Genomic DNA, 27,842 nt, shown 5'->3' with positions numbered 1-27,842 from the left:
AGATGTCCCTACTGAAATATTAAGTAATTGTGTTATTCTGAAGTTTCCTAAACTGATTTGAATTTCTCTTGGTTTTGTTTTAGTTGTACATCAAGAAGTTTGGACATTTTTCCACAGATGTCACTACCAAAAAGACTATGGTCATGCACTCTGGTGCAAGGTAAAGGAAGTTGTTATTGAAAGAAATTTTGTATTTATAGGTTTTCTCAACTTTGATTTGTTTTTTTTATATGTAATTCTAGGTTTGCAACACTTCTGTCTCATTCCACCAGTTTTGAATCTGGCCAATGAGAATTTTTTGTAATTAATTTTCAGCCTATCACAGGCTTCTTGTTCTGTTTTGAGTGTAACTTTTGGGCTCAGCCAATAAAAATGAGACGGTGTGTCCGGATTAGCCCAGAATACTCTCGAACCTTCCCTGAGGGTATGTAAGTTGTGGCTTTTCAAGTTTCCTTGTCTCTTGATCGTCGTCTTTCTGAGTGTGTGTGTTAAGGCAGGAGGAGGGATGCCTCATTCTTCAGCAGGCAGTACATCAGCCAGGTAATGGCCACTTATATTCTCTTTCCTGTAGCAACCTCCGCAGACTTATCAGAGGGGAAGGTCCAAATTTTTAACTATGTAACAAACCTTTTCTAAAAAGTAAATTTTCTTTTGGCTAATGTAAAACTTCATAAAGTCTTTAACTGTACATTGGGGATAGAGAGTGAGTTACTCTCTCGAGCTCCCCTTCATCTTGCTTTGAGGTGACTACGATTTCGTAACTGTTTTCTTACTGTAATGTATTAAATTTATTTCCATGTGAGTAACCTCAGTGGCTTGGGATTAGCCCCTGTTTCGTTGGGCCCAGAGCCCTGTTAGGGTTTTTATATGTCATTATCTAAGAGCGCAAGTGTACGCCTCCATTCAGTTTTTGTTCGCGCCATTCATTTAACCTATTCTCTTCCAAAAAGGCCCAGTAGGTTGGGTACTAGGTACCCCCGTGTAAAACTATTTCCATTTGTAAATCGTGCCTTGTGAGGCCTGAGAGTGTAAGATTTGGATGTAATGTTGCCTTGAGTAGGCTGTAAGAAACTGAGAGCATGTAAGCTCTTTCATAAGTTTTGGCAATAGTGAGGGGTGCCTCTGGAAGGCTAGAGATTGTAATTTTTGGAGCAAGTGCTCTTGAATTTGAGGATTTCTGCCTTTGACTAAATTATTCCTCATTTTGAATTGTAAATTTTGTAAACTTGAGCTTGTAGCTCAGAACTTTTAAATCTAGGGCTTGAAGTCCACAATTGAATGGGTGAAAACCATAACGGTATAAGTGACATTTCTTTAAAAAATGAGTTTAGTGCAGGATGTAACTCCAGGAGGATGTATCCTTTCACCAACCAGGGGATACAAGTGATAGCGGTAATATTCTGCGCTCTAGTGATGGGTGGTATAACTACAAATACCATGCTTTATATGGGTGTTGAAGATGTTTAAATGTCTTTTTCTCTGAATGACCAAAATGTTACTTATACCGTTATGGTTTTCACCCATTCAATTGTTAAATGCCCTATTCTGGGATTCTCTATTTTAATCCACAAATTTGTTATTGTTCACTCAGTGAAGAAATTTGTTAGGTTGGAAATTCTAAAAGAAATATAACCTTTAGTTAAAACTTTTAATTCAATTTTTGATATTGTAGTTAGACCCATTCACCCCAGCATCTTCTTTCACCTCTTTCTGCTCCATGGATATCTCCGTAATAATAATAATAATAATAATAATAATAATAATAATAATAATAATAATAATAATAATAATAATTGTACCGGTTGGTACACCTATACGCCGCGCATTTGAATTTTCCGCCTTAAATTACTCCTCTACAGCTGAAACTCTGAACTTTAAAACTGAATTAATTCCACCCTTTATCTGAAGATGTCACTGTGTTAATTTCGAATTGTTTTTGTTTACTAATTATCAAGAAGTGTGGACATTCTCTCACAGATGTCTCTACCAAAAACTATGACCATGCACCCTGGTGCGAAGTGAAGGAACTTTTGTTGAAGAAATTTTGTATTTATAAGTTTTGGTCTTTGCTAAATTTTGTTCTTTCATTTGTGGGTTGGCAATATTAAGCTTTCTTTCTGCCTGTTTTGAACTTAGCCAATCAGTAATTTCTGTAATTAATTTTTCACCTATCAGAGGTTTTGCCTTCAAATTTCCATGTGTAACTCTTAGCTACCCAATAAAGTTGAGTGGGTGTGTCTTTATTATTCATGAAAGGCCTCGAATCTTCCACGAGGGATTAAAAACTGCAGATTTTCTCGGCTCTTGGCCACTTCAACAACATCTCGCTTAGTGTATGGAAGTATAGCAGAGGGCAGGTTGCGCCTCTTCCTTCGGGCAGCAGCTCTTCAACAAGGTAATGGCCGTTTAACATATTTCTTTCTTTTTTTCTTCTTGCTAGCTCAGCAGTTTAACCCGTGGGGCAGGTCCGAAACCTTCAATATGTAACCTTTAACTTAGAACATGTAAATCTTTTTCAATCTTCGTAAAACTTCATATATCTTTAAATGTAAATCGGGTATAGAGAGTTCTTTATCCTCTCGAGCTCCCCTTCATTTTGATTTGAGGCGACTACGTTTTCATAACCGTTTTTCTTATCCTTCCTTATGTATTAAAATTTTCTTATACGAGTCACCTCTATTGTATGGGAATAGCTCCTGTGTATCGGCTTAACCTGGATCCGCCCAGCGTGCCATATATGGCACGTCAAACTACACCATTTTCTTGGTCTCTTATTATTGAAACCGCGTGCTCTGTATTGTTTACTGCGGTATTGTCGTGTTCAGAGAAGTCTCGCCTAACATCTTATGTGGTTTGTTTTAGTATATCATTCTGCTTGGTACGTTATAGCTAAATAAAAAAGAAGTCTTGTTTTCACGATTGCCAGTAATGGCTGCATGTCTGAAGTAAATAATTCCTTCTATAGTTATTTATATGGACCTTGCTGTGCTGTATTTTTCTCTAAGGTGCTTATATGTGTGGGAATTAGCTAAGATATGTCTTGGTGATGATTGGTGTCCTTTCATTTGAAGTAGAAGTTTGGTGGTACTTATCTGGCACGCTGGGCGGTAGTGCTGTCTTTCTGCCCGGCACAACTCAGCCTATAATTGTTGTAGTTCTGATGTTCCTTTCTGTTCATTTCATTCTTCTTTATCAACCTAGCAATGCATAATGGTGTAGGCTGTAAGTTATATGTTTTTATTGAACAATTTTTAATCATGCAGAGTAAAATTTTCACATAAAATTGACACTACATTACGGTTTTCTTGTCAAAATTTATCTTTTATGCAGTTATTCATCCTATCTCTTCACGTGCTTCACATTTATGGATTCATACGTTTTTCTAGGAGAATCTCATTACGAGTAGTATTCTACTTGTTGGATAATGATGAATTTTCCGCCATAGGAAAGGTATTCATCGAGCCTCCAGATGCTGTAGTTTTGTCAGATGAAGATGAAGGTGGCTTCGCCAACAATTTACCTGGTAGCCAGCTTCGAGCGAACTCAGAAAAAAAGTGGTGGTGGGCAATATATGCCTGGCTCGTCAATGCATGGCAGCTGAAACACATGTCTTGAGAAGGCATTTCTCATCTTTATTTTCGATGAGCATTTGTCCAGACTTATCTCACATGCTACAAAGCTGCTCCCTTTCTCAGTAGATCTCATTGTTTTGGACATAATTGAGTGCAGTACAATGGAATGCATCACTGACCTACTACAATTCCAGGAGCGAAGGGAAAATTGCCTTGCTAGGCCTAGAGCCCAGTGTACATGTGCAATATAGGTTTATGTGTAGACTGTTTTACTGATTATCATACGCACAAAGGTAATAAGTAATGTGTACTTGCCTTTAAGAACATCACAGTTAATGCAGTACTCACATGAACATATGACTTATCTCTGTACATACCGCTAGTATAATTCCTCATACAGACTGTCTGATTGCCTCAAGATGTAATAAGTGATTAGGGTAGCTTGTGAAATTTCAACATTATTATTTAAAATATAAACTCAAGTCAATTACAACCCCTATAAAATCATCTCTAGCACCATTAATCAAACATCTAGGTATTTTTAATAGTTATGGAACAACGCTTTTGTAATAAGTGCAAATATTGAAGAAAAACTTGTATACTGATGATTTACAAAAGAAAGTATTGGATAAAAGAATATCGGTAAGCCAAATGCAGAATAACATCCAAATTCCCGTATGTGAAACAAAAGACAGCACTACCGCCCAGCGTGCCATATATGGCACGGGCCTTTTCTCGGAAATTACATGTCGAATAAATAAAATTAAAACTTTTCCGGGATCTTCATATGCACATTATCCAACGCTAAAAGTTACAAGTTGATTCTGAAAGAATAAAATCTTGGGCGGATCCAGGTTAACGCCACTTAGGTTTTAACAAGCTTTCATGTAGGAGTGCAAATACTCGCCTCCATTCAATTTTGTATTTTGGGCCATTAACTTAACCCGTTTTCTTTTCCTTCCTGCGAAGGCCCCGTAGATTGGGTACTAGATACCCCTGTTTCTTGATAGGTGTGCCTTGAGGGCAGTTGATAGTAATGTTGGTTGTTGCCTTTGATAGGCGTGAAAGATTGAGAGCGGTCAGCTCTTTCTGGTATTTTGAAAGGTGCCTCTAGGAGGCTTGATATTACTAGGCGGGAGCAAGTGCTCCATGTTATGAGGGGTTTTCTGCCCTTTGGTAATATGTTGGTTGTGAGCTGTGAGCTCAAGGATTGTGAAATCGGGGCTCGAAGCCCAGAACTTGTAAAAGATCCCTGAATTTGTGCTCTCGTTTGTAATATTACTCTCGTACCTGATTTTTCTTTGTTATTTCACCTAGTGAAAATTGTTAAACCTTGTTGTCTATTGAAAATATAACCTTTATTTAAATTTTAAATTCATTTTTCGGACTTGTAGTTAGACCCATTCCAGCCCGCACCTTCTTTCACCTCTGCTGTTCCACCAAACCATGGTAGTAATAATAATAATAATAATAATAATAATAATAATAATAATAATAATAATAATAATAATAATAATAATAATAATAATACTGCAGACATTTTGATTTGATGCCATTCAAGCTATCTGTGTGCTAATTTCAACATTCCATTTTACACCACCTGATGACAGAAACCAGAACTCTACAGTCAAGATTGTAGTTTTAGGAGATTGTTGATAATGTGATCATCACCTCAGGTCATCCAATTTTACGCAGAATCCAAACCACAGGATTGTGAATTTTCATTTTGAAAGCCTGTCTCACATGCATTTCAACATGGATTCCAACATTGGCTGCCTTTATGAGAAGCCAGCGACTATCACAGTTATCTATCATACCTCCCAAACGGCAACTATGCTGGACAATTTATGGCCGAGTTTTAATGAATTTTATTGGGTTAATATGTGTCACCAGAGAACTTCTGCATGCCGACTACACATAACACAGAGTGACAAGTAGACTTTCTGCCCTTCAACAATCGAACTACCTCTGCCGGGTTTGAACCCATAATCTTCGGATCCAGAGACCGACACTACCAATGATTCACAGAGGGAGCTTTTACCCATATAAAGAAACAAATCAAGACAAAAGCAGAACAAAATTCCATGCAATGAAGTTCCAGAGGACTAGAATTGCAAGTAACAAGATTATGTGGGTTGAGAAAGAATGTTGAAAATATTGTTCAGCTCATCACAAGGAGATGGATATTTCATTTTCCAGTCTAGGTGCAACAAGATATAAAACATCAAGAATGAACTATACATGCCGTTAGAGTGTTGTATTAGATTTCATTAAACTTTAGTAAGGGGTTACATGTCCTACAAAGGTAATCCCAAAATAAGGTCGCATACTTTTTTATAAATACATAGATCTGTTTATTTCTGCAATGGTTTACATCATTTTAGAGCTTGAACACTTAGCTATTTTTCTACATAATCACCATTTTGGTCGATGCATTTTTGTAGGTGTTGTGACAGTTTTTGTATGCCCATGTCATACCAGCTCACCACCATGCTGTTCAGGAAGTTGTGAACCTCATCTTTCAACTCGTCGTCTGTGCTGGCACCCATCTTGCGCACACCTTCCGGTATTTCAACTTTTCCGTTTAAAAATCTGTGAGCGGGGCTTCGGGAAATCTCAGGAACCAAAGTGCAGAGATCATCCACGGTGATCCGCCGATCTTCACGCACGATTTGCTCAACATTCACGACTCTCTCGATGGAAATTAATAGTCTCCCACTCCTTTGTTTGTCGTGAATGTCAGTCCGACTGGCTACAAACTCTCTACACCACTTACGAACATTTTAAACATCCATGCACTTTGTGGTAACATCCAATGGGAGCTCAATTCTCAGCGGGATTAAGCCAAGACTGAGTGCCTCAGCATGGCAAGCGCATGTTTATATGCGAGCGCGGGAAACACTCTTCACAATATTGTGACCAACAGCTACACGAACAGAGTTCTGTATTTATGAAAAAAAAGAGGAGACCTTATTTTTGGGATTAAACTCGTAGATGGCACTTCTAATGCCCAAATCAACGATGAGCAATATTTTCTGAATGTTTTCATGTTAGGATTCTCTCTAGGCATAGCTGCACAATATGGAAATGTGCTAATGTGAGTGAAATTCTGGATAGCTATGAAACCAGGTACTTTTCTCTATGGTATGCAGTAGAACGCACAGCAGGTACTCCATGCTGAATGTTGGGTGGCAGGATATAACCAGACAAACAAAGGGAGCCAAGGGCTTCTCGCAGAACAAAACTCCACTTGAATCCATGGAGTAGAATCTATTATCCACATTAGAGGTGGCTACCAAAGCGTCTGCTCCCAGGTTAGGGAAAACTTATTTAAAAGAGAGGAAAGCAACGAGAAACCACTGCTGAAATACTTCCTAAACAACCCCATGATGGTTATGCTCAACTCCAAATGCTCCAGAGCTTGAAGTCGCCCAATCAGATCTCTGGGAAGGGCAGAAATGAGAACAGCATCAGTATTGTAATGGTACAAAAGTTCAATCCCATGCTAAGTCAGTTTTTGCATTTATGTTAATATTGATGATGATGCTTGTTGTTTAAATGGGCCTAACATCGAAGGTCATCGGACCTATCTTAATATTAACTGCTAGTTATAGGTTAGGTATTCCTGTGTATTGTCAGTATCACGTATTACATTGTCGGAATACTGTATATTTGTTAATGTTGGCGAGTTATTGTTTGGACATTGTAACAATTCTGCAGTAAACTGGTGGCATTCTGTATCTGGAAGTGAGTAAGGAAGTGGGTCTCCAGACAGTTTCAAGGTCTCAGTGCACTAAAATTGTGTAATGACTTCAAACAGTGATACTTGTGATAAACTTGGAATATTGGAATAAGCTAGTACAGTGATATTATGTGATTTGCAGAAGTTTTCTTTAATGGCTGATTTGATGGAACAGAGGTCTTGTTGGTGTTGAGTTGTGGGAGGATTAAGATTGGTTTGTCCGGCTTGAAGTGTGCATTGTTCAGCCATATTGCATGTTGGTGTATGACTGTTAGAGATTGGTCTCATTTATGTATGTACAACTTAGATGCATCGCAGGATTAGAGAACATTATATGCCATTGACACTAAATGTTATACTCTATGAAGTAATATGTCGGTACACTTAGTGTAATTCAATGTGAGTTTGAGTTCTATGTAAAAAGGAAGAATGAACCAAGTGCTTGACTATTGAGTTATTGGAGAGTGTGGGCGAGGCATGATGGCATTTGGGATCGGCTTCGTACTACAATCAATCAACCACTAGATTAATCCGATATAGTGAAGTAAGTTGTGATGCGCAGGTTTGTCACCAATTATTTAGACAAGCAGGATTGTATACAAATTCAAATAGGGGTTTAATGTATATATGTACAGTGGGTTTGGTGTGTGTTGGAGGATGGACTAAGTCCGAATGCAGTGCTAATACGAATGGTCGTCGTACCAGTTCATCTATTAAGTTTGTAACTATGACCGGTAAATTCTGTGCGGGGTTGTAAATAAGAAGAAATATGCAGTGTATGTCTGATGTGATTTACGGTATGTTACGTGTATTTGGGGAGGTTAAGTTAGTAAGTATATGTATATATATTTGAATGGATTATGTGTTATTTCAGACTAGGATATAATCTTCCTAGAATCTCCTTATGCCTTCACTTCTCAGTACAACAAGTCCTCAGGCTGAGAAAGCAAGTCCGGATATCATCAGTTTATGACCCCACCCTGGACGTAAATTTAATTTCATGCTAATTTTATATTGTGTATTATCGAGTACACTGGCGCCTGATCAGTTTTGTTAGTTCAGTTCCAGAACAGTTAATTGAATGTAAATGTATTGGGAAGTCCAGAAGCTGTAGATGCTGCTAGGCTGTCACAGTAGATTCATTTTCACAATAATCATAATTGTAACTGCTTATGGGGTATACACGGCTACTTTTTTTTTTTTTTTTTTTTTTCTAGTTGCTTTACGTCGCACCGACACAGATAGGTCGTATGGTGACAATGGGACAGGGAAGGGCTAGGAGTGAGAAGGAAGCAGCCGTGGCCTTAATTAAGGTACAGCCCCAGCATTTGCCTGGTGTAAAAATGGGAAACCACGGAAAACCATTTTCAGGGCTGCCGACAGTGGGGTTTGAACCTACTATCTCTCGAATACTGGATACTGGCCGCACTTAAGTGACTGCAGCTATCGAGCTCGGTGCTACAAGTAGTAGTAGTAGTAGTAGTAGTAGTAGTAATAATAATAATAGCTACCATTGTGCAACCACATTGTTACACACCAACACAAATTAATGCCAAGAGACATGATAACATGCACAAAATTAAAAACCATACACACATTAAGCAAAGAAGACAATAACGAACAGGTTAACCAACATGACGGCTAAGAAAGGGTATGTAGGATGTTAAAAGGTTTGTTTTTTTCACCTATTCAATACATATAAATTTTGAGACATGTTTCGCCCTTCATTGAGGGCATCATCAGTCAAAATATCACCTCAAGGTAAAAAATCAGGTAACTGGTTAGTAGTAGACATGTACAAATTAATACATATCATTTTCTTGGGATCTGAAAGGGTGGCCATTTTATGACTCATGTTAAGAATACAGTGTATTTTTCAGGAAATGAAAATATGACCAGAAGTGGTGTTGCCATTTAGGTCATCAAGAACTGGAACAACGCTACCCGATACAAACCTATTAGCGACAAAGTCATGACTATGAAGCACAATGCTTCACCTTCCAGGTAAATGCTCCAGTAGCAGCTGCACCTGGTGTGGAAACTGAAGAGTTCTATAAAATATTAGAACATACAATCAGAAAAATTCCCAATAAGGAAATACTTATAATCCAAGGCGACTTCAATGCTAAGATTTGGAAAACTACTGCAGATAGTCATGAGATCCCTACTTGGACTACTGGATAAGGACGAGGAGAACACTTATTGGACTTCTGCAATGGTAAAATCTGGTTATATGTGAAACTTTTAAGATCATGTACGGGGATGATATACTTGGATTTTCCCAGGTGACATGAGTTAGAAATCAGACTGACTTCATCTATTGAGGCAACGTTGGAGGCTTCAGTCCTTTATTCTAAGACTTTTCCTGGAGCGGGGGAAAAGTTTTTGTAGAACATATAAGACCAAAACTTTGAGCTCTTCAGACTACTTCCAATCAACTACTCATACTTAGGTAATGGTGACAGATACAGTGTCATCCCTTCCAGAGCCAGAAGTGATGGCACCTAGGGTAAACAACCCTGGTTGTTGAACTTCTCACTACAACTGATACAGAAAAGGAGGTCTCTGAAGTAAGTATCCACTCAATTCATGATGAGAACAACTACAGAAGTTTATGCTGGAAGACAGAGAGAAGTTGCAGGAAAGACAATTCATTCACAATGCATGTGCTGAAATCTAACACCACCTGAACAGCAATCAAACTTTCGAACTGTTCAAAATGTGCCACACTGCTTGGGAGTTAAAACCTTGCTATTGGCCTGTAAATGATAAAAAATATAAACTCCTCAGATACAGAGAAGCAGTCACAGGCAGGTGGAAACAGTATTGTGAAAAGCCATACTCTGATTCTCGGTAGGGAAGAGTCAGAGCATACTGAAGTGAAACCTGCAATTCTACACAGTGAGAATGCTATTAAACATCCAAAGACGAACAAATTCCCAGGCATCAATGATATCATGAATGAAGTGCTGAAAGAGATGGGCAGAGAAAGTGCACGTTCCATGCTTTGTGTAATACAGTATGGTGCACAGGACAATGGCCAACAGATTGGATAACAGCTATTTTCATTCCCCTGCATAAAAAAGATCAATACAAAACTGCTCTATAACAAAGGAACACTTGAGCAGATCCTGAGAATGAGGCAAATAATACAGAAATCCACAGAGTTGTGTGTCACCGCCCTCATCAGTTTCCTAGGTTATCAAAAGGCTTCTGATGAGTTCCATGGGGAAAGGTGCAAAGGTACTCACAGAATTTGGTATCCCTCTCCATTTATCATTGATGAAAGGCCTGTATGAAGGAAATACTGCAACTGTAAAAGTTGATGGCAATACAGTAGCTCATATTTTATTCAGAGTGTCTCGGGGACTCAGACAAGGATACATCTTGTCTCCTCGATTATATAACATTTATGCTAGTCTTTCAGAACGGAAGCACCCGATGACTGGAATGGTAGCATCATTGTTGGAAGAAAATTTAACAACTTACGCTCTGTCGACGACACCTTCCTCTTAGCTAGCAGTAAAGATGAACTGGCACAACTGCATGCTAAAGTGAAGAATGTGCCTCTAGAGTATGGTCCGACTCTAAACCTTAAGTCAAAACTCATGGCGATTGACAGAGCAGCACAACTTTGTTTTACAATCTTGTTTTACGTCGCACCGAAACAGGTAGGTCTTATGGCGATGATAGGATAGGAAAGGGCTAGGAGTGGGAAAGAAGCAACCATCTTTAGGGCTGCAGACAGCAGGGTTTGACCACACTATCTCCCAAATGCAATCACCTATCACCACACAATTTACCGGTTTAATATTCTCCACAGATGAACATGTGCCGACATTTCTCATATACACTTCCTGTAACTTCTTTTAAAGCTCTACAATCATGCGATTTGCTTCATTTAATTCCCACTGAAGTTCGTCAAATTTTGCTTTGTCACTAATCACATTTCCATTCATGACACACTTGCTACATGCCATCCTTTCCTTATCACTGTCCAGGGCCTGTAGCTTACCACATTTGAAATCAAACCACATTCCACACACATCACACTTAGTGCAAGGAGCGAAGTGACAATGGACGCATAACATAAGGAATGGGAGTGCATAGTGCGCAGAACCAAGTAAAGGATGACAAAACACGCCAAAGTACATACTCTCTTTCTCGTGAACTAATTGTCCCATTAACCTGGGAGTTCAATCTGAATTAATGTTCCCAATTCTTCTGCTCGAAGTTTGAGACAACTATTATCCTAGTTTTCACTGCACTGTGAAACATCTCGTACAAATACAAGAACATCACTTTCAAACCATATAAAATGTGGAAGGTCTCTTCTCCGTCACACCAGTCATCAATTGGGAAGGCCCTTGGCCAAACAGAGAAAGAAGAGACGACTATGCCTGTCCTACTCATTTCCTGACTGCAATGTTATTGGCCCTCCATCCCTCACCACAGCCAACCGGAGATGCGTTTCTATTTGCACATTACTGGATAAAGGTCATGTGACTGACTGATGTGCACACTACGCCAAGGCCCTTCTGAAATGGTGACTGCTACAATATAACAACTACTCTAATGGTTTTTGGAGACACTGAGGTACAAGAATTTTGCCCCGCAGGAGTTTTTACGTCCCCGTAAATCTACCGACACGAGACTGCTATAGTAGACTATAAGGTAAATATAAAGTCAAATAATGTAAAATAAAATTATTTTTAATCTCTAATGTAAACATTCGGATATAATCTGAGCTAAACTGATGTAACAATGAATTTTCAAAGAGATCTCTGCATTTTCTCAGTGCTGCACCAGAATCGCCTCAGTCCGCAGGGTAAAGCGGCACTCAAATCTACCCCGTCACTGAGGGGTTAATATGGTCAAGTTTACAGATTCTAAAGATGACGATGTGAAGGTTGTGGGTTGTCATTAGAAATAACAAGTTCTACCCTGTTTAAATTTTGAACTTTGTTTCTACAACAAAATTATGTACTACATAATATTCTCCAGTTGAATTTTTTGTTTAAATTAAAACATAAACCAAACCCCATGGCACTACAGCCCTTGAAGGGCCTTGGCCTACCAAGCGACCGTTGCTCAGCCCGAAGGCCTGCAGATTGTGAGGTGCCGTGTGGTCAGCACGACGAATCCTCTTGGGCGTTATTCTTGGATTTCTAAACTATCTCACCGTCAGATAGCTCCTCAATTCTAATCACGTAGGCTGAGTGGACCTCGAACCAGCCCTCAGGTCCAGGTAAAAATCCCTGACCTGGCCGGGAATCGAACCCGGAGCCTCCGGGTAAGAGGCACGCACGCTACCCCTACACCACATGGCCGGCTTAAATGATTACAGGGTCATTAATTTAAAAAAAATATACATACAATATCATTATACAATGTTATGCCTTTCAGCGTTCAGTCTGCAAGCTTCTGCAAATTTACTAAACGTCGGGACAATCCTCTATTCGCAACTAGTGCTGTGACCTCATTTAGTTCTATACCTTTTATCATTAAATCATTAGAAACCGAGTCTTGGTCTACCTCTACTTCTCTTACTCTCCATAACGGAGACCTTTATTCTCCTACGTTAACTATCCTCCTCCATTCACCTCACATGACCCCAACACCGAAGCAGGTTTATGCGTAGAGCTTCATCCACTGAGTTCATTCCTAAATTACCCTTTATTTCCTCATTCCGAGCACCCTCCTGCCATTGTTTCCACCTGTTTGTACCAGCAATCATTCTCGCTACTTTCATGTCTGTTACTTATAACTTATAAGATAACCTGAGTCCACCCAGCTTTCGATCCCATAAAGCAAAGTTGATCTGAAAACAAACCTATGTAAAGATAATTTCGTTTGGGAGCTGACATCCTTCTTACAGAATACTGTTGATTGCAACTGCGAGCTCACTGCATTAGCTTTACTACACCTTGATTCAATCTCACTTACTATATTACCATCCTGGGAGAACACACAACCTAAATACTTGAAATTATCGACCTGTTCTAGTTTTGTGTCACCAATCTGACATTCAATTCTGTTGAATTTCTTACCTACTGACATCAATTTAGTCTTCGAAAGGCTAATTTTCATACCATATTCATTGCACCTATTTTCAAGTTCCAAGATATTAGACTGCAGGCTTTCAGCACAATCTGCCATCAAGACCAAGTCGTCAGCATAGGCCAGACTGCTTACTATATATTTCCACCTAACTGAATCCCTCCCTGCCATTTTATTCCTTTCAGCAGATGATCCATGTAAACTACGAACAGCAAAGGTGAAAGATTGCAGCATGTCTAACCCCTGTAAGTACCCTGAACCAAGAACTCATTTTACCATCAATTCTCACTGAAGCCCAATTGTCAACATAAATGCCTCTGATTGATTTTAATAATCTACTTTTAATTCCAAAGTCCCCCAGTATGGCGAACATCTTTTCCCTCGATACCCTGTCATATGCTTTCTCTAGATCTATGAAACAAAACTGCCAATTCCTCTCGTAGCATTTTTCAATTACCTGGCGCATACTGAAAATCTGATCCTGACAGCCCCTCTGTGGTCTGAAACCACACTGGTTTTCATCCAACTTCCTCTCAACAACTGATCGCACCCTCCCTTCCAAGATGCCAGTGAATACTTTGCCTGGTATACTAATCAATGAGATACCTCGATAATTGTTGCAATCCTTCCTGTTTCCTTGCTTACAGATAGGTGCAATTACTGCTTTTGTCCAATCTGAAGGTACCTTACCAACACTCCACGCTAATCTTACTCCTCTATGAAGCCATTTCATCCCTGCTTTCCCACTATACTTTACCATTTCAGGTCGAATTTCATCTATTTCTGCTGCTTTATGACAATGGAGTTTATTTACCATCCTTTCCACTTCCTCAAGCGTAATTTCACCAACATCATTTTCCTCCTCCTCATGAGATTGGATGTTCGCAACACCACCAGGAAGATTTCCTTTTACATTGGGAAGATGTTCATAATACTCCCTCCATCTCTCCTGTGATTCCCTGGGATCTATTATGAGTTCACCTGAATTACTCAGAACACTGTTCATTTCCTTTTTCCTTCCTTCCCTTCCTAAGATTCTTTATTGCTGTCCAGAAAGGTTTCCCTGCTGCTTGACCTAGCCTTTCCAGGTTATTACCATAATATTCCCATGACTTCTTTTTGGATTCAATAACTTTGTCTCGCTCTGTTTCTTTCATCTACGTACAAATCCCTGCCTGCCTTGGCCCTTGTTTGCAGCCATTTCTGATGAGCCTTCTTTTTACGTTTACAAGCTGCTCTCACTTCATCATTCCACCAAGATGTTCACCTTTTCCCATCTTTACACACAGTTGTTCCTAGGCATTTCCTTGCTGTTTCTACTACAGCATCCCTGTATGCCACTCATTCTCTTTCTATATCCTGAACCTACTTACTGCCTACTGTTCCAAACTTCTCACTAATCGTATCCATGTACTTCTGTCTAATTTCCTCGTCTTGGAGATTTTCTACCCTTCTTCGTTTGCAGACAGATTTCACTTTCTCTACGCTAGGCCTAGAGGAAAGCAACGGGAAACTACCTCACTCCTCATTTCCCTAGTACGCCTCTTCAGTGATACCTAGGACATCTATGACAGCTGATGGCAGAGCTGTTGAGGATCCTACCACTCGAAGCGCTGACGGACTGATCATACACACCCTAGGCCTAGACATACTTAGTTCACTACAGATCAGATAGTGGTCTGTATCATCGAAAAACCCCAGAAAACTTGTACATTCCTAACAAATTTCCTGAATTTGGTCTGTTAAGATATAGTCTATTATGGATCTAGTACCCCTAGCCTCCCTTGTGTAGCAGTGAATAGCCTTATGCTTGAAGAATGTATTTGTAACTGCTAAACCCATACTAGCACAGAAGTCCAGCAAACGCTTCCTGTTCCCATTAGCTTCCATATGTTCCCCACATTTATCAATCACCATTTCGTATCCTTCAGTTCTATTTCCAATTCTCGCATTGAAGTCGCCCATTAGCACTATTCTATCCTTGCTGCTGACCCTGACCATGATGTCACTCAATGCTTCATAAAACGTGTCAACTTCATTGTCATCTGCACCCTCACATGGTGAATATACCGAGACAATTCTCGTCCTTCCTCCAACTGACAAATCTACCCACATCATTCGCTCGTTTACATGCCTAACAGAAACTATGTTGCGTGCAATGATATTTCTAATAAACAACCCTACCCCGTACTCTGCCCTTCCCTTTCTAACACCCGTCAAATACACTATATAATCTCCTATCTCTTCCTTGTTATCCCCCTTACCCAAATATCACTTACCCCTAGCACATCCAGATGCATCCTCTTAGCTGACTCAGCCAGTTCTACTTTCTGAGCAAGCTGTTTTAGATATTTATTCACAAAAATAATGTAGATCAACCCGATCTAATGCAAAAACAAGCTGACAAATTGCAGGTTGCAGAGAAAAGTGCTTGAAAAAGCTTTCTAAAAACCCAGACATAGTGACTGGAACAGATTTTGAAGTCCAGACTGGAATGTGTTAATCAAAATGGAGCTTTAAAATATTGATCAGGATGACACTAACCAACCACGATACACACATTTTAATTACACTAGATATATCCTTAATCTTGCATCTACAGATATGGATTCGTAACTTGAACGTACCTGAATAGGAAGGAAACTCTCTTCATCAAGAATTTCTCTAAACACTTGAACCCATCGTTGCATAAGCACTTCATTGTAATGATCTCGAATTTCATGTAGGAGGTCGAACAATTGATTTACAGAATAGCCATAATTCTGAAAGAAGAAAACAATTTGAGGAGAATAGTACATACATTTATTACGTTAGGTGTTTACACAAAGTTATGTAGTGAAGTACTGTAGTACCCTGAGCGTTGTGTTGAACAGCATGATGAGGTTCTTGATCTTCAACATGAGGGTAGCATCTGTGCAGTAGGCCTGCAATGATATAATGCACAATGTTAATATTACCTCACACATAATATGGAAGATTCGCATAGAACATCACTCAACAGCTAATGACTGTTAAAAACAGCACACTGTAAAAGATAGGTAAGTAGGTAGGTAGGGAGGTACTGAGCCATTATCCCATTCCATTTACGCCCAGAGATATGGCTAACAGTTGGAGACTGAATGTAGGAAATTCACTGAGCAGCATGAAGTAAGGTGATACTACCAGTACTATCTTTGGTATTCTACAATTTAATCAAATCCCAGCCCATTTGTTTTAGTAAAGCTTCTGAATGAAAAAGGTCTTAAGGAATATACGGAAGCCCAAACTAATGGTAATAAATTAATAATGGAATTATGAAAATGTAAAAAATATCGAAAGGATTCGGTATTCAAATAAGTGGGAAGATGCAATATGTCAACGACAAGGTGGAGTCAAAATACTGTAGTGATAATGTATTGTATCATACTAGAGCATGCCACGAACTTGTTACGGTGTCACAATAGGAGGAGAGGTGATACTCCAACGTGGTGCGTCCCAGGTGGCGGATAGGGGGGTCCTCACCGGTATACCGGCAGACTCGAGTGAAATAAAATAGTTCTCACAGACCAAACACACACTTCAATTCATACCTCACCAATTGCCCTTCCAGATCACATCTGGAATTGTAAACTCTGACCTCTGTCAGAAATGCTTAGATCGTAATGATCAATCAGCCAATCATGAAGAGTCTTCTAATGAATGAATCCACCGGCTCGGACATACAACATCGCAGATCCGAGCAAAGACACCATTCAGATACGGTGGGGTGGCACGTAGAAGACCAAGGCGAATCGGAGCACCTGGGAGCCCAAAAGAGCATACAGCCACAATAAACTAAGAGAACACAAATTCAACAAGCCACGAAAATTTTCATATTTTGCCACACTCAACATAAACTCACTAATGAAACTTGACAAGATGAAACATTTAACAGATATAATGGATCAACATAAAATTTTAGTAAGCTCTTCAGGAACTTAGGAACATGGATCAAGATCCAATAGAATCTGGAGGATATCGCCTTTACAAAGGCTCTCCCGGGAAAAGAGTACTGAAGAATGTTCCCCAATTTGGAATGGGATTCCTAGTCCATAATATAATAGACTCGATCAAGGACTTCTCATCAACCTCTCCAAGAATGGCAACGTTAATAGTTAAAGTGGGGAATAAAACTTTTACTCTGATAAATGTCCATGCCCCAACAAACGACAAAAATGCCAAGGAAAAATAAAAAATTGACAAGTTTTGGGAAGAACTGGACCATCTACTATTAAACAACCTTGATGTAAACATTAAACTCTTGCTTGGAGATTTCAATGCAAAAATTGGGCAAGGAAGAAAATATTGTACAGTAGTGCCGATGGCCAAACAAAAATGGGCAAAGATCAATCGAACTTTGTGAGGACCCTGGACTTATTCTGGAAACCACAAGATTTAAGAGACAATCACACAAATTAATGACTTGGAAATGTCCTTTTTTTTTTTTTTTTTTTTTTTTTTTGCTATGGGCTTTACGTCGCACCGACACAGATAGGTCTTATGGCGACGATGGGATAGGAAAGGCCTAGGAGTTGGAAGGAAGCGGCCGTGGCCTTAATTAAGGTACAGCCCCAGCATTTGCCTGGTGTGAAAATGGGAAACCACGGAAAACCATTTTCAGGGCTGCCGATAGTGGGATTCGAACCTACTATCTCCCGGATGCAAGCTCACAGCCGCGCGCCTCTACACGCACGGCCAACTCGCCCGGTGGAAATGTCCTAATGTAAAATTGGAGAGTTTAAATTGACCATGTAGCCATGGACAGAGACTACTACAAAAATTTATGTGGGTTTGAGATTGATTCCGACCATTATATATCAAAAATAAAAATTAAGTTAACACCTAAACGGAGACAAAGAAATCTCAATCCACTAGGCGAAGAAATTATGATCCCAGTTATGTAATAAAATATATCTGGAGAGATCTAAAACACCCCTCAGTGACAAATTGAGGATGATAATGAACTGAAAACTGTAGCTGAGGAAATTGCTCCCATTAAACTGAGAAAAAAACATGCCTGGTGGAATGAGGAATGTGACAGTGCAATTCAAGAAAGGCATTAAGCATTGTTATCTGACCAACAATGGAAAACCAAAAAATCCCACGAAGGACTCATCAACGCCAGAAGACAAACAGCTGAAGAAATTAGAAGAATTAAAATAAATTATAAAAAAACAACACTGAATACCATTTATTCACTACTGAATATTTACATGAAATAGGTTTTGTCATTCAGTACTATAATATTATTTCTATTATCCTCTATATACAGTTATTAAAAGTCTAGAAGAAGCATTTAGTCAACATAAAACAAGAGACTATTACAAAATATTCCAACAATATCAATCAACGTACACTCCACTTACACTTATGATGAAAAATAAAAACGGGGAAATGGCACACAATAATAGGGATAATTCTAAAATTAAGGCCGACTATTTTACTTAACTGTGAAGATCCAAAAGAACAATTTGATTTTGATCCTTTCCCAAAAAATCCCCCTTGGGTGGGGGCAGTAGAATAACACCCACGGTATCCCCTGCCTGTCGTAAGAGGCGACTAAAAGGGGCCCCAGGGGCTCTGAACTTTGGAGCGTGGGTTGGCAACCATGGGGCCCTCAGCTGAGTCCTGACATTGCTTCCACTTACTTGTGCCAGGCTCCTCACTTTCATCTATCCTATCCGACCTCGCTTGGTCAACTCTTGTTCTTTTCCGAACCCGACGCTATTAGGTTTGCGAGGGCTAGGCAGTCTTTCATTTTCACGCCCTTCGTGGCCCTTGTCTTTCTTTGACCGATATCTTCATTTTTCGAAGTGTCGGATCCCTTCCCTTTTATTCCTCTGATTAGTGTTATATAGAGGATGGTTGCCTAGTTGTACTTCCTCTTAAAACAATAATCACCACCACCACCTTTCCCAAAAAATAAAACTCCACTGGAAAAGGTTATACCGCCAACTAATGATGAAGTGATCAAAGCAATAAATTCCCTCAAGAACTACAAAGCAGCAGGAGAGAATCAATTGGTAGCAAAACTATGAAAGAATAAACATATATCATAGACATCTGGAATACTGAAGAAATGCCTAAGGGATGAACTACAGCAATAATCCAGCCGCTGCACAAAAACAGTGATAGATCGGATCCCGGTAATTATCGGGGTATGTCTCTGCTTGATGTTATTTATAAGATTTAGTCTAAAATAATATATACAAGAATTCAGGAACAACTTGACCAGGAACTAGGAGACTATCAGGGAGGATTTCGACCAGGACGAAGCTGTCCCAATCAAATCATGTCTTAAGTGGATCACGAAACACCATAGAGTTCGGAACAAGAAATTAATTATCACTTCTGTTGATTTCAAAAGTATACAATAGTATTCATTGTGAGTCATGACTGAAAGTCCTTAAAGAATTTGGTTTACACCAAAAACTCATCAATCTTACTGGAATCACTCTTAGGAATACTATGTCGAAAGTCAACTTTAGAGGTGAATTCTCTGAGCCATTTGAAATCACACTGGACTTCAACAGAGAGATGAACTCTCGCTGTTACTGTTTAACTGTGCCCTGGAGAAAGTCATAAAAGAATGGGTAAAGAAGTGTCATTCAAAATCAAGATGGGCAGAAATATTAAACTTAATTCCCAAGCATTCGCAGACGATCTTGCATTACTAGCAAGTAGTGTAGAAGACGCTAGATTTAAAATTGAGGAACTTAAGAAAATTGCTGCAAAAATTGAACTGCAAATCTCATTTTGAAAAGACTGAAATGATGCCGACCTTCAGAACTGAAATATCAGCCGTTCACGTGGACAACGGCAAACAAATTAAGGTTATGAATAAGTTCAAATATATTGGTGAAATTATAACCTGGAACACAAAAGAGAAAACATTAGTTAACAGCAGAACATTTAAACTGAAAACAGCACAGCGAATCACCTGGCCAACTTATTAAAAAAAATCTCTCTCCATGAATGCTAAATTTCAACATTACAATACAGTTGTAAAATCCGAAGCAACTTATGCGAGTGAAACACTCTTCAAGTTGAACAGTAAATCAACAACCGATAAATTGCAGAAAGTAGATAGAAGAATCGTCAAGACGATCATCAATAAGAAACACTAATTTGATGGCCAATGGAAACTAATGAAGTGGTACATCGTGAAAGCAAATCGATAATAGATACAATGCGGAAAAGGAGAATTGCCTTTTTTTTTTTGGGTCATGTATTTAGACTGCCAGAAACCCGACTAGTGAAGCAGTTATTTACTGTAGTCGCTTCTGGAAAAATAAAACAAAGAACACTTGGTTCAAAGAGATCATGAATGATTTAGAATTAAATTTATCAATGCTTCAAATTGAAGGCAGACATGAGAAGATGAATCTAAGGAATAAACACTTACGATTCAAACTCATAACATTATAATGAAGAAAGTACACCATTACCGACAACCAAAGGGCAGACAGGTCCAACAGGATGAAGTTTTGGGAGCGGAAGAAGCTGACTATTTAATACTATTAGACTTTAATGTATATGGCTGATTAAAGTGCTCCAATGGGGGCATAAACTATGAAAAAAATATTACTAGAATATGCTTGGAAATGATCGCAATACAATACCAAAAATAACGTTAATGTATGAGGAAGACTAATCTACCATGTATCAGTGATTATATCGTCATTGTCTTTTGAGAAGAGTTGGAGGCAACATAATACTAGTGTGTGACCTATATCGATGTTCTCAAGTCTGCATCAGGCCACTGTTGTGGAGCTGGTGTCTTCAAGTCTTTATGAAAGGTTGAATTGAGCACTGAAGATTTCTGCATATGACAGCATAAAATATAAAATTATAAATTATATTTTAGAGAAATTAAATCCATGTGGAACAGAAATAGGTACATAAGTGATCAATACTTATTTAATTCAGGGGGGTATTATTTGTGAACGACGTCCTACATTTGTGGAGTGTATTTATGTTGTGAGACATGACTCTCGTTAGTCTTCCTCAGAGAGAGAGAGAGAGAGAGAGAGTGTGTGTGTGTGTAAGAAGGAAATTGTATTAGGATGTATCTAATGTGCTAGATCAGATGGGATGGACACCGAGATGAAGGGACGCACATCACCGAAACCAACCTAGCGATAAGTCTGCTTCTGTATTTATTTCTTCTTAGTAGTTTAATTTCTCTTTCATGAATGTAATTTCTTGCATTATTTTGTGTCCCCAAGGGACACTCAGATTGCCAACACTTCAACACTTGGAGAATATAGAGAAAGGTCATTTAAACATTTTCCTACATTGACACGGTCAGGAGGATAACCTTGAGCCTCTAAAACTTACAGTTTTTAAGAAGCTTGATCACAGGACAATACCCATATATTATATGGTTCTTATTTATAACCGTTGATGACTTCTAATAAACCACATAACTTTGTCCAACATTTAAAAAAAGTATTAACATTGTGTAAACTGGTACTATCAACAAACGAGACTCACAAAGAACAAATTTAAACTGAGTGACACTTCAGACTTCCAGTCCAACACAACTCGTTTACAAGTGATCAATTCACTGAAACTTTTATTTGAATTCCACATCTGGTGTTGTCTCTTTTATACTGTCATTTATTTTAATGTGAGTTATATATCTTGTGATAATGCATACTGTCGGATTTTAATGATTGTACATACATTGTGAAATGGTCTAAAAGTATGTCATTTTACTTGTAATGTATTGAAAGGTCGATAACCACATTCCTATTCTCCTGAATACATGTCAATACAGATAAAATATAAAGTTCTTAACTTATAATACTCAGGATTGCCATTATGAAAGATAGCTGGTAGAAAAACTGGGCTTAAACCACATCTAATGCTGACCACAAGTAACTGAAGAAGTATTGTGACAATTGGAGATCTGTAAAGGAAATAAGAACAAGAAAAGCTTTCATAAGGAAACACAGCAAAAGGAGCTCAGGATTAAGGTATCAGATGGCTAAATGTTATATCTGGAGTGTGGAAGCCTGGACCAACAAGGAATGTAAAATACAGACTGAATTTTTTGAGATGTGGGTATGGAGAAGGATGCTTTGAGTAAAATTAAGCGATAAAGCCTGTAGTCTCCTGTACAGAAATATGTATTTCTTTGTCAAGTTACATTAACACTACTCTATAAAGACAATAAAGCTGGAATAATTATTTATTGTAGTCTGGGAAAAGCGTAAATAATAAGGAAGTTCATAATTGAGTAGATGGCACCAGATGGCGCTGTGAGCGTTACGTTACCGTGATAAACACCAAATTACTCTCCCACGAGTGTTCAACTATATTTCTTATTGAAATGAACACATCTTCCATAATGGGTTGTCACAGTTGGAAGTGATATCGTGTAAGGTGTAGGATTTTTTTTTTTTTTTTTTTTCTTTCTTCTTGTGGTATAACAGGGATTTTTGAGCTGCTTGGTGTTGTAGAATCACCTGGATCTGCAATAAAGACTGGTTTGAAGCCTATCAAGGGAAAAAGTTACTTGCGCACCATCGATTTCAATGTCATAGGTTTTTGCAGAACGACTGTGATGGTACATATAACATCCCCACAATGAATTTATTACAGTTTATTATTATTATTATTATTATTATTATTATTATTACTACTGTATCAGGAGTAAGGCCTCTCCACCTATTTAAAATTGCCTCTCAGTGCCTGTACTGGTACCCATATAAATACCTCGAACTATCAGATGCTCTAAGTAGTTTGACTGTCAGGAACTCATGTCCTTAGCATTGATTTCAAACTGCTCCCTGGTGTTCAAGTATTATATAATCTGGAAGAATATTGATGTTTAGAAGTTGGGCAGCCTGTTTACAGTCAGTTATTCCTTTTAATCACTCTGAAGTTGTCAATACTGCCCTTCCATCAAACATAATCAAAACAAAGCGATCACCCAATCAATATGTCCCTATCTAATTCCCTGCAGTCCAATCAACATCCCATGAGCTTCTATTTAAGAACAAGGTTTTCAGGTTAAGGTGTCTTGTATGGGTTGACTTTTGTGTGAGCAGCATCTAAGACGAGGCTAAGGGCAACTCCGAAAGGGGAATGGAGGCAGGGGAAGCAGCATGGACATTATATATTAATCAGGTATGGCAGCAGTGTACAATGTTTGAGTGAATAAATTTGGTAACAAAGTTTTTCTAACTGTTAAATGTTGTATATCTCTTTCGGTCTTTAATTTTCTTTTTATTTAGTCACAGTTTAGTATGGATTTTTTTTTTTGCTACTTGCTCTACGTCGCACCGACACAGATAGGTCTTATGGCGACAATGGGACAGGGAAAGGCTAGGTGTGGGAAGGAAGCGGCCATGGCCTTAATTAAGGTACAGCCCCAGCATTTGCATAGTGTGAAAATGGGAAACCACGGAAAACCATCTTCAGGGCTGCCAACAATGGGGTTCGAACACACAATCTCCCGAATACTGGATACTGGCCGCACTTAAGCGACTGCAGCTATCGAGCTCAGTTTAGTATGGATTAGACTGCTTTGTAGGGCCTTAAGTCCAATTAAGTAAAGTAAGCTTTTGTTCTCTGGAGTGTATTATTATTATTATTATTATTATTATTATTATTATTAATTTATGGGTGTATTAAGATGAGAATATCTGAAGCTGGAAAGTCTCCATGTTAGATATTACTACTGTAATTTGTTTTGTAAGAGCAGTTGGGAAACACACAGCTATTTCCACGTTTGGAAAAACATCCAAGAGAAACTTCAATGAGTCATGCAAAGAGACCAGCCTGACATAGGCTTATCCTCAAGTCAAAATTCGGGCATGGTAGTGATATATCCACGTGTTACCATGGGACAGGATATCTCATGCTCATGACTGGACAGACAGGCCAGCAGGAGTAGAGATATCGAGAAGGAGTAGGGGAGGAGGAAGTCTACTTATACTTTGGGAGAACGCAATCCAGCAAACATTACCACTCGTGAACAATTTAATAATAATAATAATAATAATAATAATAATAATAATAATAATAATAATAATAATAATAATACTGGCTTCACGTCCCACTAACTAGTCTTACGGTTTCCGGAGATACCGAGGTGCCAAAATTTAGTCCCACAGGAGTTCATTAACGTGCCAGTAAATCTACTGACATTAGGTTGACGTATTTGAGCACCTTCAAATACCACCGGAGGACGGAGCCAGGTTACAAGTAACAACTCTCATTATTGTTCCGTGCTGAAGATGACGTTAGGCATAAATATCTCAAGGATAATTTAATAAAGCCACATATTCAATACTTTCCACATTTAATGTGGTTTGAATTGACATGAATTTATGTAGACTTATCAGGTACATGTTTCACCCTTTATTTGGGCATCTTCAGCCTGTAGTCAACCTTTAGGTCAAGGTCCGGGACCTTATTTAACCATATATAGTATAAAATATTAATGTTAATAATCTCTTAAAACTAACATGCCATAATAATATTTTAAGATGTGAACAATACATAAATGTGAGTGACATAAATTAATGGTGTTTTAACATAATTAAAACTTGTCAGCCCTATTCTATCTAACTTTAAAATATGTCCAAAACTAAAATGGATCTTCTTCCTCTAACATAAGTCTTAGGTAAAGAGGATATTCATACGGAGGCTCATTTGACCCACATATATCATTTTCATATTCTTGACGTAACTAATGTTGAAATGTGTTGTCAATCACAAGTGGAGATTTAAAACTGATTGTTATATGTAGACTGGATAAGATTGTTGTTGTGAATGAAAATATAAGTGTCTTAGTTTCGGGATCGAACGCGCCAAGTTCAGGTCAGAAGGCCAGCGCCTCAACCGTCCGAACCACTCAGTCCGGAGCAAACAATAAATGGAGGAGCTTACTGTGAATATTATCTACTATATCTTTTGACTGTGAACATTAATGAGTATCAGTGTGATTATGGACAAACGGAGTAGTGTTGATGTTTGCATGTTAATACTTGCACAACTCTTCTCTTGTGCTAAGGTACTGATCTTGGTATTTGATATATTATGGCAACTTTCGTTAATCTAAAGCCTGGTTTCAAGGCACTGACCAATAATGTGTGTTTATGCAAGCAAAAGTGTCTCCGAACCAAGTACTAGTGTCAGTGAAAAAGAGGTACAGTATCAAGTGGCATACCATGTGTTGATGGTGAGAGCCAGCAATTTGTATTGATACACAGAAACAGTGAAGGGCAATTATTTACATTTATGCTTTGTAACTAGTGGTCATCGGGCTCTCTACAAATGGTAGTGCCGTCCTCGCTGTCGTTTTTCACTGTGTTTTTATTTTTTTATTCTGGGATTATTGAATGTATATAGAAAGTCTTCCAACAGTTGTAAATATTTATTTAGTGTGTTGCTATCTTATATGCATTGTGTGTTGATGAAGGGCTAATGTACAGATTATGGTTAGGTCAGAATATAGATAGTTTATTTTCAATTAGTGGAGAAGTTACTGGAGAACCTAGATGCAGTTCCTACATTTTTATTCATTTTCATGGGGTTAGGTAAGGCCCAATCAGAGTACCAGTTTTGCAGCTTTATGAACATGACATGGGTGGAATCTTTTACGCTTCATTTATTACTATCATTATTACTCTTGTTATTAATATTCTTGCCTTTGCCAGCAGGACCTAGTGTTTAGGGATTGGAATAACATACCAAGGGAGATGTTCAATTTGTCATTGAAATCATTTAAGAAGAGCCTAGGAAAACAACAGATAGGGAATCTGCCACCTGGGCGACTGCTCTAAATGCAGATCAGTATTGATTGATTGATTGTTTACAGAGCACTATGTCTTCTGGTATAGGCTAGAGCAATTCTGTTACTTTCATTGACCTGTTCCAGTCTTGTCCTTGGCTTTGACAATGACTGAGGTATGAGTGATGCCAGTAATGCCATTCCTTATGCAGCCAGTCCCTGCTATGAATGGTGTGAAAATGATGCTCATAGGGTCAGTTGATGCATGCATTTCAGTGGCTTGGCAGACTGATATGTAAATAGCAACTTCCGGCTCAGTGAGGAAAGTAACGGGAAACTACCTCACTCCTCATTTCCTTAGTACGCCTCTTCAGTGATGCCTAGGCCATCTGTAACAGCTGATGGCAGACCTGTAGAGGATCCAACCAGCCTTAGGGCTGAGGCCTTAACATATACATTAATATTCTAAATTGAGGGATCTTATGGTGACCTCTGGCACCCATTTACCTGCATTTTCGGCAAATTATTATTATTAATTTATTTATTCACTCACTCATTTTGAATTTATTTCATTGGAAGTTGCCAAGTGATAATTACATTCAATTATGGAATGAAAATTAGTATATGATCATTGTAACATTAAAAAATTACATTGAACACCCAAGCGAGAGGCAATTAATTATTTTATTTATTTTTTATTTATTCAAAATTTAATAACATTACAAGTGTTAACCAACAGTGGGGCTATAGTAGTATATTACAATTAGCGCCCAACAGTAGGGCATATTTCATTAATATTACATGACTTACAACTCTGAAGGGACCGTTACATGGAGATTGTAATGGCCTACAGACTGCATCATGATGTACGAACACATGTGAACAAGTGTCCAGTTCATAAGAAACAAAAATCTGTCGTGCACAATGAAGACATGGCGAGATAGGACGCAGTTGTCTTAATCGACTTCACAGATCTCACAAAGTCTGATGCCTTGATGTCACTGGAAGTGTTTGTGAAGATCTCTCTTGGCAGCTGCACTGTTTGTCCGTACACTAATTCCGCAGCTGTTGCACCAATGTCTTCTTTGTACAAAGTGCGTATACCTAGGAGGACAATAGATAAATCATTGGTCCAACAAACAGAGGTATGACACTTGATAGCAGTTTTAAGCTGGTGGTGGAACCTTCCCACTAATCCATTGGTGGCCGGATGGAATGCTATGATTCGGATACAAGATATCCCTGTTCGACGCCATTAGGTTAAACATGTCCCAATACGCTGGCACAATGAAAATAGTGACAGCATGTGTTGTGTAAATATAACAATGCACACACGGAAAAAAATAATTCCTTTGTACTCACAGGGATGATGTCGGGGTCACCAATTTGTAGTCTCCTGTACAGAAATTATATGTATTCCTTTGTCAGGTTCATTAACACTACTCTATGAAGACAATGAAGCAGGAATAATTATTTACTGTGGTCTGGGAAAAGAGTAAATAATAAGATATTTCATAATTGAAGTAGATGGTGCTGCATGGCGCTATGAGCGTTACGTCACCATGATAAACATTACAAGTCCAAGTCCAATGTTACTATGTAATATTTGTATTGAATTGTGTGTTCTACAGACTGAAAAGGTTTTACGTTACATTTAACTGAGTCGATACTTGCAAAGTATGGCTTCCTTCTTAACAAAATA

At 38.5% G+C, this 27,842-nt stretch overlaps 1 protein-coding gene across 6 annotated transcripts in view; it reads right to left on the bottom strand.

Moving 5' to 3' along the window:
* Sec15 (exocyst complex component Sec15) overlaps positions 1 to 27,842 on the bottom strand; it is a 233,595-nt gene that overhangs the window by 73,304 nt on the left and 132,449 nt on the right. For all 6 annotated transcript variants that reach the window (XM_067147038.2, XM_067147037.2, XM_067147041.2 and 3 more), the window contains exons 9-10: positions 16,227 to 16,298; positions 16,002 to 16,136 (exon numbers count right to left, since the gene is read on the bottom strand). In XM_067147038.2, coding sequence (XP_067003139.1) covers positions 16,002 to 16,136; positions 16,227 to 16,298 — 207 coding nt within the window. The remainder of the gene's footprint in view (positions 1 to 16,001; positions 16,137 to 16,226; positions 16,299 to 27,842) is intronic.

The sequence above is a fragment of the Anabrus simplex genome, chromosome 5, assembly GCF_040414725.1.
Source record: "Anabrus simplex isolate iqAnaSimp1 chromosome 5, ASM4041472v1, whole genome shotgun sequence".
NCBI classification, from domain to species: domain Eukaryota; kingdom Metazoa; phylum Arthropoda; class Insecta; order Orthoptera; family Tettigoniidae; genus Anabrus; species Anabrus simplex.
This window is presented reverse-complemented; position numbering and strand designations above follow the sequence as displayed.